The sequence below is a fragment of the Harpia harpyja genome, chromosome 17 (assembly GCF_026419915.1).
Source record: "Harpia harpyja isolate bHarHar1 chromosome 17, bHarHar1 primary haplotype, whole genome shotgun sequence".
NCBI classification, from domain to species: domain Eukaryota; kingdom Metazoa; phylum Chordata; class Aves; order Accipitriformes; family Accipitridae; genus Harpia; species Harpia harpyja.
This window is the reverse complement of record NC_068956.1, coordinates 22,188,961-22,210,104: the sequence shown is the minus strand read 5'-3', so window position 1 is coordinate 22,210,104 and position 21,144 is coordinate 22,188,961. Positions and strand designations below refer to the sequence as shown.

Below are 21,144 nucleotides of genomic sequence, written 5' to 3'. Positions count from 1 at the left end.
AATATGCATTCCTTTAATACTCTGCTAACTGGGAAAGAAGACAGGGAACTCATGACATGAGAAAGCTGTGACGGCCTCAAGAAGGTAAAGCACATTCTGATGGTGAATTGGCTCATAAAATCTTCATAGCCATACTGTTAAAAGTACTTGTCTAATGCCAGCCATTATGTGAATGTATCTCCTAAATCAGCTGTAGGGCTAAAGGGTTAAGGGGTTGGCCATGATTGTACCTGCTTTGTAAAATAACTCCAGGTTGGATCCTGAAAAGCATGGATCAATAAAACTTTTGTATGTATCTGGCAAATTTGTTGAAATGATACTTGAAGAGAGTAAGCAAAAGTGCCTAGAAAATCATGAGATGCTCTGCTAATGTTTAACTAGCATGCTTTCTGTACAAGACAATCATGTTCCAGCAATCTCATAGTGTTATTGTGATACAAGGATGGAAAAGTGAGGGGGTAATTTATATTTATTTAGTCTTTCAGGAGACTGTTTAAGAAATTAAGTGGCCCTGAAATGAGAATTCAAATAACGTAATAAAAAGGAACTGGTTAAAAATACAAAAACCTAGAGAAGATTTATGCTATAACTGATAAAAAATAAGAACAGGTGCTTCAAGGTTGTGTATTAAGGTTGTGTGTTAATTCTGCCCGGCAGAGAAAGACCTGGGGGTGCTGGCTGACAGCCGGCTGAATATGAGCCAGCAGTGTGCTCGGGTGGCCAAGAAGGCCAACGGCATCCTGGCCTGTATCAGAAATAGTGTGGCCAGCAGGAGCAGGGAGGTGGTTGTCCCCCTGTACTCGGCACTGGTGAGGCCGCACCTCGAGTCCTGTGTTCAGTTTTGGGCCCCTCACTGCAGGAAAGACATGGAGGGGCTGGAGCGTGTCCAGAGAAGGGCAACCAAGTTGGCGAGGGGCCTGGAGCACAAGTCTTATGAGGAGCGGCTGAGGGAACTGGGGTTGTTCAGTCTAGAAAAGAGGAGGCTGAGGGGAGACCTTATCGCTCTCTACAACTACCTGAAAGGGGGTTGTAGTGAGGTGGGTGTTGGTCTCTTCTGTCAGGTGGCTGGAGATAGGACAAGAGGAAATGGCCTCAAGTTGTGGGGGGGGAGATTTAGGTTAGATATTAGGAAAAATTTCTTCACCAAAAGGGTTGTCAAGCATTGGAATAGGCTGCCCAGGGAAGTGGTTGAGTCACCATCCCTGGAGGTATTCAAAAAGCGAGTAGACAGGGTACTTTAGGACATGGTTTAGTGGGCATGGTTGATGGTTGGACTCGATGATCTTGAAGGTCTTTTCCAACCTAAACGATTGTATGATTCTAATTCCATTATTGTTTAAGATATTACCAGGGGAAATATTAGATAAAAAATCTGCAGATTGTACAAGTAAATTAATTAAAAAAAAAAACAGGCGCAGGCCACAGTACTTGAGAGATTTAGTAAGAATATACAAATGGACAACATGATATCAAATGAAAATTCAATAGTGACAAACACAATATAATAAACACTGGAGACAAAAATGTAAACTATCCATACACCTTCAAAGGGTCTAAATTAATTTCATCAGCTCAGGAAAAGCACCTTTGCATGAACATAGGCAGCTTATTGAATACCTCTGGTAAACATGCTGCATAGCCATGAAAGCATGTAAAATGTTACAATGGTCAGGCAATATATAATAATATTAAACAAATCTGTGGAATATCTCCATGTGGCACCTTTCATCCAGTTCCAGATCCTCTCTCAAATTTTCCATTTTTGATGGAGGTAAAAAGACCAAAATGAGAGAGAGCACTTCTGAGGGAGTCTACACGCTGCACTAATAATAGGAAACATATCTGCACACAGAGTATGATGTAGCACAACTCTAAGCAAGTTTCTGAGGACAAAAATCTGAGAAAAAGGATTAACTGTGCAAGGGTAGTAAAAGTTCATAAATGCTGTTGTATATTTCTATATGCAAAAGTTAATACTAAAATGTCTTCTGTCTTTGGAAAGGATAGCTTATTCCAGGTCTATCTTCAACCATTAAAGATGCAGATGGCACCCACTGAGGACATACGAGTCCGCATCTGCTTGCTGTTCATCTACTTTCACCTTCCTCTTTGGCATTTCATTCTCATCACCTCTAGATATAAGGTATAGTATTAGATCTATATCAAGTCTGATCCAGAATGGGAATGCTTATGTACCTATGCATTTATTTTGAAGAACAAAAAAACCTACAAAGTCAAACCATTATTTTATTCCAGATTAAATCTTCTGGAGTTCAAAAAAAGTTGTTCCATTGTCTCACAGAAAATTATTAGTTAAACTAGAGATGCTTAAGATTGTTAGAATGGAAATTATCAGAGAGAAAACTAGAATGGATTGTATTGGAAAGAAAATGGGAGGAGAGGATGTTGACTGAAAGCTTCTAGAGCCATAAATAGCAATTCATTAATAACTTTCCTCCCATTTTCTTGTCAGTGGCAGCATACAGTAGCCATGAAGTAGGTCTAGTGTCTCAGCAGTAGAGGAAGCGTACCCTAGCTGGACTGATCAAAAGGGTGGACAGCACCTGAAAAATATAAATGGCAAACAAGCAGCAGCAGTCACCCAGGATTGTTTGGCAACTTCCAGGGGAAAACCCCTGACTGGATGTCATGGTTTAACTCCAGCTGGCAACTATGCAGACGCTTACTCATCTCCCTCACAGTGGGATGGGGGAGAGAATCAGAAGGGTAAAAGTGAGAAAATTCATGGGTTGAGATAAAGACAGTTTAATAGGTAAAGCAAAAGCCATGCGCACAAGCAAAACAAAACAAGGAATTCATTCCCCACTTCCCATGGGCAGGCAGGTGTTCAGCCATCTCCAGGAAAGCAGGGCTCCATCACATGTAACGGTGACTTGGGAAGACAAACGCCATCACTCTGAACGTCCCCCCTTCCTTCTTCTTCCCCCAGCTTTATACGCTGAGCATGACATCATATGGTCTGGGACATCCCTTGGGTCAGTTGGGGTCAGCTGTCCCAGCTGTGTCCCCTCCCAACTCCTTGTGCCCCCCCAGCCTGCTCGCTGGTGGGGTGGGGTGAGAAGCAGAAAAGTCCTTGGCTCTGTGTGAGCACTGCTCAGCAGGAACGAAAACATCCCTGTGTTATCATCAACACTGTTTCCAGCGCAAATCCAAAACATAGCCCCATACTAGCTACTATGAAGAAAATTAACTGTATCCCAGCCAAAACCAGCACACTGGAATAAGGTGAGATATCTATGGGAAGAACTGTGATCTTTCCCCCTGGAAAGCCAGAGAGAACCTGAGAGACTTCTCCATCGACCTCCCAGAACTAGAACACCTAGTCTGGGGGACCAAAGAAAAACCTAACCTAGGAAAAACAGCTTGAAAGATCTATCCCCTAGTTCCCCCATGCTGACATACCAGAGGTAGAGTGGCAGTAAAAGGATTTGCTGCCCAATGTCTTCAGCTAAAGTCACGGACTTGGCCACCAAGGTACCCACTTGCTATCCTGCCAGACCTCAAACCAGAGAAAGCAAAGCGAGATCAGGGCTCTCAACTGCTGACGGAGGGGCCGGCTGGGGGACCACAGAGAGCTCCCACTAGGAAGGGCCGCATATGAATAAATGGGAGGTGGGTACATAAATGGGATGGGGATATAACTTTGGAAAGAGTGGTTAATCTAAAATTTTTTATACAGCTGCTTGAGACTTCCAAGGCCCTCCTGCAAGATGGAAAAAAATGGAATTCCTGTTCCGAATTTATTAGAAGGATTAGGAACTCCTCTGTAGTTGTTTATATGAATTGCCCTATGGAGAGCTGATTCTAGCACTTCGACAATCATCTGCAGTGAAGTCCCTGAGGGGCTGATGATGAAAAATAGAGATGGTATTTCTGCCACATAGACCACATTGCAAAGGGGCATGTCGAGGGGTGGAAAGCCTATAAATAGACCCATTTTAATACTTTTACAAATGGCTTGAGAACAAAAAGTAGAGCACGTTAATGAAATCTGCAAATAGTATTCAGGCACATTCCGTAAAAGATTATTAAAAGTACTGTAAAAGGAAAAACTAAATTAATTTGATGCATGGAATAATAGAAGTGGCATGAAGTTTTTTACTGTAAGACTTCTGGGACTGACACCCTAAAATTCCTGCTGTAATGTATGTATGGGTATCAGGCGATTTGGGGATGACTAAGCCACTAAAACGATGCAGATGTGAAACTAGTGGAGGCAATTTTACAGCTTTGGTCTATACATTTCCAACACAGCCAAAGAAAAAGCAATGCCCTTGTAAAACGTAGTCTGGAGTACCACCATTCTGGTGATCATTTTTTGAGATAGATGAACTCGTGTTAGAACAGGAGAAGCACTATTTGTGGGAAGGAACTTATTTATGGGAAGAAAACTCCTCTAATTCTATATGAACTCACAAAATGAAGAATAAGGGCAATATAACTTTCTAAATATACCTAGAATAAACATGAGGAAGGAAGAAAATCTAATTGGGATAAAGAACAGTATCTACTCCTGTGCCAGCAAGCTAGCAGCAAATAGAGTGAAAGTAAATAAGCTGGAAGTCAGAAGGATTTACAACTCTGAAAAGTCAAACTCTGGAATAGCTGTTCAATTAGAGATGTGAGGACAAGAAACTTAACTCACCTTAGACACTATTAGCTTATGCATGGCTGCACATGACTCTGCAATGTGAGGGGCTTAAACTTAGAACTGTAAGGCACTTCTGATTTATCATGTTCCTCTCATAGATTTTTCCTGGTTGACTTCATTAGGCTGTCATAGATCTGGTCATACCAATTATCCAGATGGACAATACTAACCTCTGATAAGGCTAGCAAAAACTGAAGCTGCTAAAGGATCTTTCTAATGTCTCAACACACTAGGAAAATTAATACTTTTTTTTCAATAAAACAGTCAAATCCACCTCAGACTAATGTAAGAGTTCGTGTCTAACAGTGCAGTGTTGCGGTGTGTTACAGAAGCCGGTAGGGAGGTGCAAAACAGAGGCAAGACTTTCATTGGTTCAAAACCACAGTGATAGTGGTTATCCACCCTGGAAACACGGCAGGTGAGGGTGATGCCCACAGTTCATACTAACCCATCACCCAGGAATCTCCTTCTAAGGCACACTGTGCCTTCAGAGCAGGGTCAGAACAGAACAATCTCAGAGGCAAGACTAGAGCATCAGTACTGTAGCCTATGCTAATCAAAAGAATGACTTATCTTGAGTGAATGACACTTACATGAAACAAGTAAGTGTCTAGAGACAGTAGCCTAAAATACACTGGTGCTGCATTGATCCCTGTTGGGTTGGCAAGTTTGCCTTCACAACAGTCTTGAGATGAAAGAGGCAGTAAGCTGGCAATCTGAGTTGGCATTTTGTGTGCTTGAACATAGATATCTGCAGCATGAAGATTTTTAAGTGTTTGTTACAGACAAGATAAAACAGGCTAGTTTAAGCTATCATCCTACCATTTACTGTACTGGTGAATTGTTCCCGAATACCCCAGAAGACCATGGTAGAGGCAGCACAGAGGCTGTGTGAAGGAAAGCCCACATGTTTTCCAAATATTTAGTGTAATTTATTGCTGATAAACTTCTAAGTATGAACCATAAGCAACATGTTCTGGTCAACCAGTCATAAATCCTAAAGATAACTTTGAAGGTCAAAATAGCTAAACTCAGTGACTGTTATGTTCAGCTCCCCGTTTCTTCTCAGTACACTGAAGTGCTAACTGACACAGCGGTTGCTAGACAAGCAGAGCCAGGAAGAAATGGAACATAAGCAGATACAAAAACAAACACAGTACGTTTCCTGTAAAATAATTAATTCAGTCACTTGTTTTAAACAATGCTCAAGCTCTTACTATTACAGCTTCAAATACAGGAGTAAGTGTCACAAGATGCCAAAAGTCTAGATCCAGTCACACTGTCCACCTAGCCTACATTTTTTTCCTCTACTGACATTTTGCCTTCTGGTGTCAATCATATTTACCCCAATGTAATGCCTTGCTTGTGAAAAGCCAGGTTAAGTGAGAGGTGCGTGCCTCAATTCTTGGGCAGAATATTAGTTTAATAAACACTGAGTGTGACTCAGTCAGCTGTGTGTCTGACATCCTCCTGAATTCCCCTTCTGCAGGCTGCTGTTGTGGCAACTCGACAGCCGCTCTAGTTGTTTCGTGGCTGCTCCCGGCCACTGTCACTGTTCACTGCTCTGACAGCGTCACTGGTACTGCACACACGCAACTACACAACACACCAATTCTCTATAACCTCGTTCTTCTCCCCTGTATCTCTGTCTGCATACCACTGGTTAATATGGTTTGTACCCTCCTTGCAGTAAGACCCAGTCTTACAATGTGGAGGTTGTTCACTTAAATACCTAATATTTTACCTCTTCCCAGTTAACCTCACTTACAACACATTCCATTCCTAGTCAAACTCCATTCTTAACAAAACTGAGAACTTGAAATGAATTACTTGAATGGCTAATATAGTTTTGCAGCATTGCGTACTGTTGCTTTGCAAGAAATAAACTGAAGAGCCAATGTCTACTTCAGAGTGTGAACAAACTGAAGGAACTCTTCTTCAGATACCTAATAAGCTTGTTTTCAATTATGCCAATGAAGCTCACATTGTCTTTACTTGCAGTTGTAGACCTTCAGTGCTGCTACAAATAGACCCCAGAAATCAAGTCAAGACCCATAAAATAAGACACACAGCAAAAATTTGAAGCCTGGTTTAAGCCCCTCACCAGAGAAATGCAGGAGACCAGAGCAGTGCAAGAACAGGCAGGCAAAGACAGTTACTGTCCCAGAATTCCTGGAATCTGCTTAATCATTTTCATTCATCCTGCACTTCCTCAACAAGAAAGGTAAGGTCCCTACTACGGACAAGCTGCTTCTCTCACAGACCTCCAGTTTAGAGTTGGATCTTAATTTATTCACAAAAAAGACTTTGGAGAATAACAAGAAGAGTACCATTCTCTGCATCCTGAAGGAAAACAGGAGTAACGGAGAAATGGATGGTGATTGCAGAGATTTCAGCCAGAAGCAAAAGCTGTGAGGGGCTGGGGCATGCTCTGGAGGATGAGTCGTGCAGTCCAGTCACATGTGAGAGCTGTGAGGGAAAGGATTGTTCTGAGATCCTCCTCTGAGATTAATTGCTCCCAAGCTTGCCACTTGCAAGCTTGCAATTGTCATCGTGCTTTCATACTAGTGATCCACTTCCCTACTGACTTTGATTTCCTTATCTCACCTAACTTAGCGCTCAGTCACTTCTATTGCCTTACCTTAGACTTTGTCAGATGCTCCTGACTACAGCAGATCTTTCCTAGTGTTACTGTGTGTGTGCACAGGGCTGCCCGATTAACACATATTTAAAACAAAGCAAAACAAAAAACCCTAATTCATGACTGTGTTACTACCAACTGTTGGCTCATTTTCCTTAACATTTTAATCTTTAGCCAACACTAGCACTAGTTGGATGTTTTCAGCTGTGGAAGAAAGCAAGCTACAGAAGGACTGCTAGAGCAGCAAGCACAGGCTCCACTACCGACAACACTCTGGCAGCAGCCCAAAAGCTTTGAACTATTTTAGGAGTATTAACACCACAAAAGAGGGAAGCGTTAAGGAAGAATGTGATGCATCTTTTTTAGCCAACAGCAGAAATAGCTTCAGCGTTCACTCTGACAAGATAAATGAACAATCAGCTTTTCTAAGAGTAGCCAAGAGAACATTAAGATTGTAATATAGCTGAGAGAAAATGTGACTACTTGAACATGTTCATTTTTACTGCAGATTACTCCACTCAGTCCTTCCACTGAAAATGAGGGCAAGATGCACCTGATGATATGGTAAAATGCAAGATTTTATCTGCACATATTGTATTGATTTGTGAAAAAAGAGTGCATTTAATGAACATGCTACTTTCAAAGTATGCTCAAATAGACAGACAACTTCAGGAGAAGGGAAAGGTACAGACTGATCAAACCACTGTGTCTATTCAGGGAACTGACAGATGGATCCTAAGGTGTCATACCTTACTTGAGATGGAATAACCACCACAACAGTATAGACTGAGGACTGAAGAAAAAAGGACTCTGGTGGTCCTGGTGGACTGTGTCACAGACAGCAAGAGCAGGGCCACTCCATGAGGGCGGATAAACTGGGAACCAAGGCTGACCACAGGACAGGCAGGGCAGTGCCCTCACCAACCAGGGTGCAGTTCCATAGGATTTGGGCAGGGCTGGGTTGGTGACAGGTCTTGAGAGTCCAAGACAAGGTGAGATAATGAGTCAGGTCCAGGGTCCAGGCAGCAAGTCCAGCCAGGAACAGCAGAAGACAGAGTCAGAGACAAGGTCCACTCAGGAGAAAGGGTTTGAGACAAGGCTATATATTTACATAGGTCCATCCAGGAAGGCCAACTGATAAGCCAAGACAACAGGAGACAGGACTTGGCACAGGTAAACCTACAGTACTGCACATGCTGAAGTCTCAGGTGAGGATGTCAGGGCAATTAAGGCCCAGTCGTGCACTTTACTTGGCCCTGAGAGATACCAAGCTAAACATAAGAAGTGAGCAGAACGCCACAGCAGTGAGCAAGGCTACCTTTATAAAGACATACTAGGTTCTTTTTACAGGCATGAAGCCAGTAGATCAAGAGAATTATTAGTCCTCTTTACTCAGCACTTGTTAGATCACATCTGGAAAACCACACCACACTTTGGGCCCCCAGTATGAGAAAGAAGTTGACAAATTGCAGTGAGTGCAGCTGAGGGCAATCAAGACAGTGAGGGGGTGGCAGCACATACCCTGTGAGGAGAGGCTGAGGGAACTGCGTTCAGTCAGAAGGCTTGAAGAGGAACCCAAGAGCTTCCTTCCAGTACCTGAACTTGTCAAGAAAATGGAGCAAAACCCTCCACTGAGGTGCACGGCAGCAGGATGAGAGGCAATAGTCACATGGGAAAGTTCTGATTTAAGGGAAAAAGACTTCACCGTGACAACAATCAAGTATTGGCACAGGTTGCCCGCATAAATTGGGCATATTCTTGGAGGTTTTCAAGACCCTGCTGGACAAAGCCCTAAGCAACTTGGTCAGAAGGCTGAAGAAGCAGGTTGGCCTAGAGACTGCTTGAGCCCGCCCCAACCTGAACAGTAATATTCTATTTCTATTGCTCCTATGGCTATTCAAGTGTGCTGCTGAACACACAAGTCCACAGGACAATGAAGGACCTTTGAGCATGCTGAGGAAGTTGTTGAAGAATCTCATTACGAATACAAGCTACAAGTACAGAAATACTCAACTGAAGTAGTCCTTTATTGAACACAGAATTCTTTAAAATAGCTTTTTCCATACTCTTCAGGTTTTTTTGACATTACCTCTTTGTACACAAACTTCTAAGTCTTTAGCTCTTGTTTTGCTGTTCTTTAGAGTAAGACTGATTGTACATTGCGCTGTTTGCCCAATAAACACACTTCAGGGCTTAAGTGTGTTGTCATACTTTCACTACCTTCGAACTCCTCCACCTCTGACTGTTGTTTTAATTTTCCTTATACTCATCTCTCCTTTCAGTGCAGCCCTGCTGATCTCCCCACATTCTTCAACTGTGAAGCTGAATGTTACCCTGAAAGACGCTTAATGTTTTAGCATGAATTACATTACCTCCTAGGTAAACCACATCAATTTTTTACATGGTTCTCTTGCCACTTCTGATTCTTGTCTAGTAGTGAGCACCATGCCCCCTTCAGCATTGAAAGCTGTCATTTCTTGGGAGAAAAATACTTGCATTCTTTTGAATGCAAAAGATGTGTTTCTTGCCGTCATCCCATTTCCTTGACCCTTTCTTCTGCCTTTGGCTATCACATTGTATCACCTGCATGGAAACACTGCACATTTACACCCAGTTTATGTGAACAGTCTGTGAGCGTGCAAGACTCCTATCATCCTGCTCAGTTAGCTGGTATGTTCCAAGCTTTGCGTAAGTTCAGCACTAGAGGTATGCTAATGTCTTCTCAAGGTTGGGAGGATGGGAGAACTATGGTTGGAAGCACCAGACTGCTGTTACGAGTAGAGCAGTCCAGCGGGATCTGGGGAACTAAACAGCCGATGCTGCTCAGTGGCCCGCACTGCAAGGGACTTACTCTGGAGGAGATCTAGCCTGGTCCTATGCACTGAATACGCCTTGGCAGTTGCAGATCTTCCAGTTTAGTTTCATCTGAAGGTACCAAAGCTCCAAGTCTGCTCCAGTGTGCAAACGGAAGTGGAAACCATTAGATTTGTTTAAAAGGCAAACTCCTAAACCAATACGGAATGCCAGCGAAGGCACAATCTGAGAGTCCTTTCACTCCTACAGGTGTACAACACAATGTTCTCTCCAGCACAGTTTTCAGAGGTGACTCTGCCTTGTAGCTCACATCCAGTAGCGTGAGGCGAGCTCCAGATGGAGTTACGTGGGAAAAAAAGGCATTCTAGATCAGTTTTAAACCTGGGCTGTTTTTCTTGTCGGCCCTAAAGCAGCTCCGTTTGTAAAGACGCGGGCCACCTTCTCCACTCCCCACCACTTTCTAAGCTGTATTTTAAAAGCGAATCCTTCTCCCCCCACTAAAAAGCTGCGAGCACCGCTCAGCACAAGGAACGGCAAGCAGCTAGCGCCCGCGGTCTCGCTAACGCCCGGTACACCCCGGGAAGCACGACCGCACCGGGCAGCCCCAAACGAGGCTCACGCTCCGGTCTCGCCCTGCCCTCCCGGCGCTACCACCTCAGCCGGCGCTCCCGCAGCCGGCCCGGGCGGCCGTGCAGCGCTCCTCCGCCCACACGCAGAGCGGGCGCAGCCGCCGGCCCCGGCAGGTGCGGCGGCCTCGAACCGGCGGCCGGAGGCGGAGGCGGCGGCGGCGGCGGCGGGCCCCGCCCCGGGACTCCGCAGGTCCCACCGCGTGCGCCGGGCCCGCCCCGGAGGCGGGCGGGAAGGAGGGAAGGGAGGAAGGTGCGCGGCGCGCAGGGGTGGGGGCTGTCTCCGGCGGCCCCCCCTGGCTGGCGGCCGGCGGTCGCGCTGCTGCTGCGGCGGCGGCGGCGGTGGTGGCGGCGGCGGCGCCGTCTTCGCCTCCGCGCCGGGGCCGGGCCGGGCCGTGCCGGGGCCGGGATTGGCTGCGCGGCCGCCTCGTCCCAGAATGCAGCGCATGGCGCGTCATTGAAGAGAGACCATGATGGCGGCGGCCGCGGCGGCGGGGGGGGCCCCCGAGGTGATCGCCCAGCTGGAGAACGCGGCCAAAGTGCTGATGGTGAGGCGGGCGGCGGCACGCGCCGCGCCCGGAGCGGCGCCTCGCGGCGGGGGCGCCCGCGCCGGCCCCCTCTCTCCGCGCCCCCCCCCCCACCCCCCCAGCCCTCGCCTCCCCTTCCCGCCGCCCGCGGAGTCTCCCGCCGCCCTCGCCCCTCAGGCGCGGCGCTCGGGGCGCAGCCCGCCGGGGCGCGGCGCCCCCGCCGCCCCCTCCCCGCCTCCTCCCGCTCCCCGGCCGGCCTCTCCCTCCGCGGGCGGCCGCCGGCGCCGCGCCGGCTCGTCCCTGTCACCCCGCAGCCGCGGTCGGCCCCCGCCGCGCACGCCGCGCCGGTCCTCCATGTGCCGCCCGCTGACCCCCGCCCCGGGCGGGCTGCCCGCTCGCCGGGCTTCCCGCCCCGGCGGGCCGTCCCGTCCCCTCACGCCCTCGGCCCCCGCACCGCCATTGTCCGCCGCGGAAGCCCTCGCCGAAGTTGCCAGGGAGCAAGTCTCCCTCCCGGCGGCGGGGGCCGGGGTCCCGGGGCGCCTGGCCGCGGCAGCGGCGGGGCGGTGGGAGGTCGCGCCCGGTCCCCGGCCCAAGGAGGGGGGGGGGGGGGGCGATGGGGCACCGTCGGCAGCGTGGAGGCCACCTCAGAAGAGCCGCGAACCGCGGGCTGAGCGCCGCTCGTTTCCAGAGTTTTCCTTTCAGTGGAGGAGCAGGGAGCAGCCAGCGGCTCGGGGTGCTGCTGCTGCTGCTGCTGCCGCGTTGAAGCAAAGCGATTAATCTTTTCGTTACCAGTGAACTGTTCGTGCTGACCGTGAATGTGTTGTGTGTTGTTTTCCATGGCTGCGTGGAAAAGACGGTGGTCCGCACGGCAGAGATCAGAAATGTGGTGGGCCTGAATAGCTATAGCGAGCGGTGGTGTTTAAACGTCCTAGGCGCGCATCCTTGTAAAAGTTTTTGTTTGAATGAAAAGCTGTACGTTGGCCGCTGTCGTTTAGAGGTCGGTCTTACAGATCTTCTCAAAATGTCTAGCTGAAAGCCTTCCCCACAAAATTTATCTTGCCAAAATGTCATTCCAACAGAAATAAAATTTGTAAGTTGTTGATATTAAAGAGATTTCAAAAGACCCAAGCAAATAGTAGGAATTTTGCCTGGTGTTGATAATGGGTCAGTGGCCAGAGCCTGAAGCATTGCGGTTTAATGTCTAGCTGAAGCAGCCTGACTGTAAAGCAACAGGCGATTAGCTTTACTCGCAGGCATCCTCATCAAAATATGTGTGTGTTACTCCTTGTGATGTCAAAACCTGAAAAACGTTGGCTATGTTTCCAAACAGGAGAGTAAAGGTAGATAGCTTAGCAGCGAGCACTAATCCTTTTAGAAGAAAAAACTTCTCAAAGTATGCGAACAGTGATGCATTTTAAGCTTTGAGCTGCTTTTGATTCATGCATGCCTTTGCAAAATGTAACTGTGTAGATTATTGGAGGTTCTCATAATGTCTGTGTATCTCAGTTTTAAAAATAACGCACTTGCTGTAATTACCAGAAGTGTTTGACTGCATAGGGGAAATATGTAATAAGTATTATTATGAGGCAGAACATGTGTGTGAAGGAAGCTGACAGTTAGGTAGTTTTCAGTATCAAACTGATAGCATGTGGAGTGGCATCTCCAAAGTTTTGCATCTGTGCTAGAAAACTTAATGTTACTTGTGTTGGCATCGTTTCCCTAGCATAGCCCTGCTATCAGAGAGAGGGAAATGCAACTTAATGTGGAGTTAGAGTAAAAAAAAAATGTTAATACAACGAAGAGATGCAAGCCTCTTATGGTAATGTTTGTGCTTCTGTTGAAGAATAGGTGCTAAACTTGCTGGTAAAAATACGTCTCGGGTCTGCAAGCACATGGTTGTTAGGATCTGTGTTGAATTTCAAGCTTCCTGTCTCCCTCCAGCCTCTGACAGTATAAAAGCTGACTTGTTGCAGTCATTAGCTTTTTTCTTGTTCTTTTTTCTTTTCCACAGCTGCTCTTGGAAGTTTCACTGGCAACAGTGAACTGACAAGAATTAGCTGGATGGCTCTTCCTGAGGAAGCCGCATAAAACAGATATTTACTAAAGCTATCTGTGAGGCTAAGGACCCAGAATCAGGCTTTAAGCTGGGCTGGCTGTACAAGAGTTGCGACAACTGTTTAGGGTTATCGCTCCGTGGTTCTTCTCAAAAATCATCAAGTCTTTGGAGTGATGGAGGAGAGGAGGAGTGCAGCTCGCCGGGTGCTTTACAAAGGTGGATGTGCGACCCTAGAGACTGAAAGGGTTATGTGCTCTGCTTCTGTTCTTTCTCACTAGCAGCTGTGGCAAAACAAGGGCTGTTTCAGGACTGCACCTGGACAGCGATGATCTTAATTTAATTTAGCCAGAGGACTACGCTGTTTGGTAAAATCTGATAAAAGGTCTACTTGGGGATGAGGGCAAGTAACTGTGTGTGGCAGCTGGGAGGTGTGAACTGATCAAGCAAACTGGTGGGATCACTTAGGAAGGTATTTCTGTAAAAATCTGATGACTTGGGGGAGGGTGGTGAACCTGGTGCTGGTAATGGAGGTCATGAGTAGAGGCTGGCACCTTGCAGTGGAGCCACACTTGAAGCGATGGGAAGGGGCAGAGCTGTGAATGGTCTGACAATAGATGGCAGCAAGTTTTAACTGGGCAGGAAGTTGTGGAGGGATTCAACGAGGTTTTCCTGGGGCAGTCTGCGGTAGCTGAAGCAGTAGCAATCCTTGCAAAATACGGTTGGCTAGGGAGGCGTCAAAGGTGGTGCAGCATATCTGAGGATGGAGCAGGGAGTGGTGGTGTCTTACGTGATACTTGTCTTGATTTCAAACTGAAATACTGAGCCTTGGGGAGAATAGTGGACTAGAGGAATTCAGACATGCTAATAAAAAAACCCCCTGAATGTGTTTAACTTTCCTTGAGGGTAAGTATGGATTACTGTGAGCTCTCTAAATCTTTGATAAGTATTTTCATAATTCTTGGTTGGGTTTGGTTTTTTTTTTTTTATTGCATTGGGTTAGTTAGTTTTCCTTTGGAAAAATCCCTTTTATAAGTCAGATAAGAGATATATTAGTTCTGATCTCATAAATGACTGATCTTCATGGACTTTACAAACCATGGCGTGCAGTGTATGAAAACTGGAAAGATTCAATCTGTTCTCTCACCAAGCTCCTCTACAGCTGTATAGAAATGCTTTTCCTTTGTTGCCAATAATACCTTTCAACAGGTTCTAGGTAGCCCAATTTCAAAAGACACAGTTTGGAAAACGATTGAAATTTGGTGTAAGTTGAAGAGTTGTTATAAAGTATGAAACTTGAGTTGTCATTAGCTGCCAAATACGACTTTGAGTGCTGGTCCTGTGACAGTTTTCTTTGGTGTGTGTAAGAGTATTTGCTATATTAAAAAGTGTGTGCTTTTTGTGTACTTAATTCCTTTCCAACAAAGCTAAATGGTGTTTACTTGAAGTAAGGTTCCCATAGTGCCTCGTAACTTAAAGCGTAGAAAGCTGTGCAGTTTTTCAGTGCTACAGGCTGGTAAACACCTTTGACCCATGAGACTTTGGCTTGCTGAAGAGCATACACCAGCATCTGTATGAACCAAATGAATTTACTGCTACTCCATTTCCAGCTGGCATGGCATCTTGTAACCAAGTGTATATAGTTCCTATCTATTACGTTCTGCTTAGCTCAGATTGTAATTAATGCTGAATATAATTAGTATCAGTTAAGCACTGTTTTAATAACTGTCTTCACAGATGAGAGAAGACATAGGTTGTGTTATTAAGGAAAGAAATGTAAATGTTATCCCATAGGTGAGAGGATGAAGTAGGAAGCATGTGTAAGACTGTTTAGTTATTGCCAAGAGTTTATTAAAGCAGGCTGAAATTTTTTAGCATGTGATGTTCTTTGACATCTAAATGTAAATACAGAGGTTGCAGCTTGTTCCCCCTGCCCCCCTCCAAAAAGGGGTGCTGTGTTCCTACCTGCAGCTCCACTTTCTCCCTTGTGACCCTGTGCTGAACATATTAATACTGCTGAGATGACATAGGAATTAAACAAGGGAATGGACTTCTGTCAGATTAGCAAGACGAATTGGCTATCTGTGCAGCCATTTAGGTTGCAGAGCTAGCACAGGGGGGTGGGATGGCTGAAATTAGATTGTTGGATATGTACAGGACTGGTCTGCCCCTATTAGCAGTGGTGAGCTGTCAGGTTGGCTCAAGTGTATCATATACCTTCACTGTACAATTTACTTGTTAACTCAGACTGCCTTGGTATCAGAAATGCCAGACTTTTCTTAGAGGTGCACAGTGAAAAGACAAGAGGTTACAAGTTTCAGAAAGGGAAATTCCAGCTGGAGAGAAGGCAAAAAAAAAAAAAAAGAAATCACAGTAAGTGTGGCTGGTGAAGGCAGTAGAGCACGCTACCTGGAGAGGCTTATGGGATCTCCCATCTTTGGAGATATTTGAAACTTGACTGAACAAGGCCCTGAACAACCTGATCTAACTTTGAAACAAGTTAGATCCCCTGCTTTTGGGCAGGGGATTGAGCAAAGTGAGGTCCAGAGGTCCCTGTCATCCTAAGCTGTTCTATGCAGTATGGGTCTGGGTAGCATTAACAGGTTCAAGAACATTTGAGCAAAGGCTTTTGCAGAAGAATTCCCTTCTTTAAAAGTTTGTAAATGTTCTCCTTTCTCTGTGGTCTGTTTTGGGGGTGGTGGGGGAGTCACACATTACTATCTTCTCGGGGTGCTACTTAGTTTGTGGCTTATCCTGCCCTTCTGAGGGAGGTTTCAGGCTAAAGTTGGGTAGTCTGACAATGGTCATGCAAACTTCTCTTTTAGATGTTGAAATAAACTTATGGAATAAGAGCATGAGGGAACACATTAGTGTCCTTAAAATCCAAGACCAAATTGTTTATATCATCTACCCTGACAATTAGTATGGTTGGCTTTTTTTGACCTGCCTTTCTTGGAGTTCAGGGCTGTGACAATGCTCCCTCTGTGAGGAAGTTCAGTTTCTCATTGCAACCTGTCTTCACTGTGGGGCAGTTTTTCAGATTGTGAAGCATATCTAATAGTAAGGGTGAAAGGGAGAGATGGACTAGCTCTGATTTTGTTATGGCAGGTTACCTGTTGGAAGAAATCAGACAAATGAGTCATTCCAATGCTGAGAAGATTTGTTGAAGTCCTCCAAGACATCACCCAGCAAAACAAGCTGGATGTGTGCTATATTATGGCTGGATTAGACCAAACATCTGCCCAGCTGACTTCTGTTTCCAGTGATGGCCCATAGCTGCTAATTTAGAGAAAGGGTCTGAAAAATAAGGGTAATCTTTTCACTAGTATACACTTTACCTTATTTGAATTAGTAATTTCAAGAGCTTGAGGTAGCATTGTTGTGTTTAATGATTGTTGATCAACTTTTCTTCCATGAATATGTCCAGTTGTTTCTGGAATGCATTTATATTTTTTATTTTCTTTGTTTTTATATTATACTTGTCTGGTAATAATGAGTTTCACAGGTGTTTTTGGAAAAAACCCAACATTATGTTATTTGAGAGAAGCCTGCTGTTTGATCATTTCATTCATTCTTGAATTATGAGATATACCTGATCATTGTTGTGATTTTTCTTCTATGGTATCCTTTGTGGTTTTTATAGCTCTCTATCATATTGCATCTTCCAGTCATCTGTTAGCTAAACTGAAGGGTCTTGTCAGTTTTTGATGTGGGGGATTCCCCATACATCTCATGATTCCTGTACTCCTCTGTAGCTTTTTAGATTTATGATACCGTTTTTGAGATGGACTGACTAAAACTGCATTCTTTTGTGATGTGGGTACTTGAGGATTTTAAATGATTGTAAATTTATGGTATTGTTCTGTATTCCTTTCCTAATAGTACTTAAAATTGTGCTTTTCTTTATTACTTCAGAGTAGCAAGGTAATGTTTTCAGAGGACTATGCCCAAGCCATCTGGATCTTTTTCTGGAGTGGTACTAAGTAATTTAGAGTCTATCATGTATAGTTTTTCCTCATTTTGCTTAAGAACTGGTATGGTTGGTGCATTTTACAGGCACACGGTTCAGATTACAGCTTGGGAGATAAGTACGTGCAGCATGCTAATGAAACTTTTACCTGGGAACTGAGAACAAATGTGCGTGGAGCATACCCGAAGCACACAGTACTAAGGGTGAGGAGTTGAGAATAGGAATGTGAAGATTGGTACAGATTCTGGTATCTTTGAAGAGCAAACATAGCATCTGATGAAATGAAAATCTAGTGAAATGGGATTCTTCACACTTAGGGTTTATTTCCCCTGACTGTTTCGCAGAGGGAGTATTCATCTTTTTGAATCAAGATGATGTTTCACACTCATTTGACATGTCACTGTTGCATTGGGATATTTCTATATTTTGTTCTGAGTCGTCAGTGAAAATACTGGTGTGTCTGCTCCTAGATTCGTCCGCTGGGGAGCTTCATTAGTCCGTAACTCCATCTGGATAATTCTTCAGGCACTACCTACTGCTGTCTTCCTTTTAACCTGCTTCCTAAGAGTCTTATCCTTGTTGTGCTAATCTGTGTTCATTAGTTAATTAACAGCTTTCCATATGGAAGGGTAGAAGAAATCTTCTTGATTATTAAGTTGAGCTGATGCTGTCACAAGCAGCTAAATAAAATATTCCTTTTCATCAATTTCTGACACTGTTCTGATACTAAAAGTCTGTCTGGATTAGACATACATAAGATCTCCAGTTCTGTGTCCTGGCTTGATGTAGGGGTGGAATTCTGGATTTTGATGATCATGCCCTTTTCCATTTTACTAGGGGAAAATGTATTCCTCGTATCTATCTCCTGCTTTCCTCGGCTTCCCCAGAACAAAACAACTGAGGAACTGAGGCCTGTGTAGAGGCAGTGACCTGGTAGAGGGAATGCAGTAACATTTGGAGAAATTTTGATGTGTAGTGGGTTGTATGAGTGGCATAAAACCATGCATGTGCTGGGAGTTGTGCTGTAGAAGCGAGGGTGTCAGATCTGGGCTGTAGGAGACATGATATGAGTCTTCAGTTCTTTTTCATCCCTTTAAAGTCTGTCTAAAACATCCTGTTCAATAGGGAGTAGTTGTTCAAATAGGAATTTTAAGAAATGGGGGAAAACTGGCAGAAGGATGTATTTTAAATAGTCCCTCTTCTTCCCCCTTTCTGCCTCCCAAAAAGGAAAACCCCAAACTTTCCTACTTCTGAGACTTAATGATGAATGGCAGCTGTACAGTGCTGCCTTTGGCTCTACGAAAACACAGAGTAGTAGTACACCCACATGTGTGGCTGCATAGTGAACTTGATTGGGAAGTGGATGCAGGGAGAAAAGGGTTTTTTAATTCAGGTAATTTTCACTGTGTTGCATTATAAACAATTTTGCTACCTTGGCTGAGATGAAAAAGCTTGCATATGCTCCTAAAAGAAACTTTGGTCAAATTATGCTGTCAAACCACTTGGGAAGTAGCGGATATAATTCTCTTTGTCTTCAGATGAAGACTGATTTTTTTTTTTTTTTAATTGAAAATACACTTAAAGTTATTTGGATTAATATAGGAGCAAGTGAATAATGTTTTATTGCTTTTGTTACTCTAGAAGGCAGGTAAGTTGGTTTAGTGGTGCCTACCAAATTCAAAATTTACAGACTATAGAAGTGAATATGAAGAAAGGCTAAAGATATATCATGGTTTGTGCTGAAATTATGAATTTCAGTATTTATAGTCATGCAGTCCAGCTGTGTTATGTGCAGCTGTGCAAAATGGTAGAGGCACAGCTGTAGTAGTGTTGAAAATATGCCTTATGCCAGGGTCTCCTGAAGGCTTTGTATAATTAATTTGTGGCTGTGAAATCAATAAAGTGCAGAAAAGTGTTTTGCCATGGAATTTTACTGTTTATGACGGTGGTCCCTGGGATTTCAAAAGGCTTGGCCAAGGTGAAGAACATCTGCAGTCCTAGGCTTGTAAGTGTAACGCAGACATAGGCTATGTTTTCACAGAAACCTAAACCAGCCTAACAGTGAGTGGCTGAGGAAAATCATTACTTGTCTTTTTGCTGGATTGATTAACTGCTAGTTTAGTGAGCTGGACTGGCTTATGGAAGGACCTGCCAGTTGCCAAAGCTCGCACGAGATGATGTTTGTCTAGGAATGGAGAAGAGTTAGCGTGGTTGGAAGGAGAGAAGGAAGGTCTCTGTCACTGCATTGCCTCTCTGGGAACCACAGCCTTGTTGTTCTGGAGAGGCAGCCCCTGTTCATTATCAACTTAGACTAGGATCCTGGTGTAACGAAGGAAAAGAATAATATCAGCATCCTTCACGAATGTGTTTTGAAATCCGTCCATGGGAAGAGCTGCAGAGAAGTTACACGATATTTGTCTTTTTGGGTACTTTACTGAAGTATTCCGTTTTCGAGGTAAGAGTGGACTGGAATGCTTAGAGTGCTGGTGTTTTGAGGGGGTTCCTGTAGTGTGGCATTAAGACTGTGTTGGAGTGAGTGGTATATTCTTTGACTTTTTATTTCCAGTTTTTCAGAAATGGGTAACTTGATAGCTTTTAAGACACCAAGAGGTGGTTGAGCCATGTTCAATCAGTTCTCCAGGTTGCTTTGGAAGGACCTTGAATTTGACTCTTTCACATCACAAGTAAATGTGGCTGCTGAAGTTTTTGCTCCAGCAACAGGTGAAGTAGGGCAGAGGCAGTTCATAGAATTAAAAAAACAGGTCGCAGCATCATTAACACAAAGTCTGAAAATCCAGTACCTGGGTGTACTCCAGAGGCTGGTGCGCTGGCCTGTGCCACAGGGCATCCGTGGCTCTGGGACTTAAGCATTGGTTTGTACAGAGACCAATGGTGCAATTCGATAACAAACAACATTGAGTTATAACATCCTTTATTATTATGAAACAGTATTCCAGCTATTGTTAACTGTGGCATTAGTGGTGATATGCAAACAGTATCAAAGCTAACAAACAGCAGAAACAATTTTACAAACACAAACCATGTTGGCTCATACACGCACTTGTTGAGGAGTTACTGCAGAACTGCCACCTTTCTGTCACGTCGCAGCACAAGAGAAGTCATACCTCCATGCACTGCCTGCCTGGGGACAGGGGCAAGGTTCCATGCTGGTGATGTGGGGGCAAGCGTCGTCCTCTCCAGACCAGGATCTACTTGTGTAGCTTCTGCCTTGGGCACTCAGCGAAGGCTTTTCTCTTTTTGCTGCTTTTGTCTGGCTCTGCAAATAGGCGATCTTCAAGGTTTTGGAATGAACTTCCCCAAACTTGATCTGCCACAGCTTGGGCTTGTATCGCTGCTCTTGGCATCATATTGGCCCTTAAGTCAGTTCCTCTTTTGTCTTGCCATGACTTTACCCAGGCATCGTTGGTGCTGGCAGACCCTGCCTGCCTGCCTGCTGTGGGTTTCACCTTACAGCTCAGTTAGTTTCCTCTTATGTTACACCCCTCATCTTAAAGCTACATTTTACACATTTGTCACTGCTAGATTTCATGAGGACTTCTCCACAGCACCTGTATGAACACATGTGTATACAGTAACTGGAGATCCCCAAATGGGAGACGGGATCTGTATCTCTGTTGCAACAGGACTGCAGCCCTGGAGGGGGAAAAACGTGTTCCCCCTTGCAGCTACAGATGCTGGTTTGATATTAGGTGCCTTAAAGCTGAATTTCTGTGTTGTTAAAGCAATGGCTGAAAAGCATTTACTTAAAACTTCACTGATCTTATGTACAAACAGAGCTTTGGGTGTTTTCTGCACTGATCATAGTTTGGGTTTGTTTTTT

At 44.8% G+C, this 21,144-nt stretch overlaps 1 protein-coding gene across 2 annotated transcripts in view; it reads left to right on the top strand.

The window, feature by feature from the left end:
* Positions 1-11,139: 11,139 nt before the first annotated feature.
* Positions 11,140-21,144, top strand: part of XPO4 (exportin 4) — an 83,085-nt gene continuing 73,080 nt past the window's right edge. For both annotated transcript variants that reach the window (XM_052812684.1, XM_052812682.1), the window contains exon 1: positions 11,140-11,301. In XM_052812684.1, the coding sequence (XP_052668644.1) occupies positions 11,224-11,301 (78 nt within the window). In that variant the 5' untranslated portion in view covers positions 11,140-11,223. The remainder of the gene's footprint in view (positions 11,302-21,144) is intronic.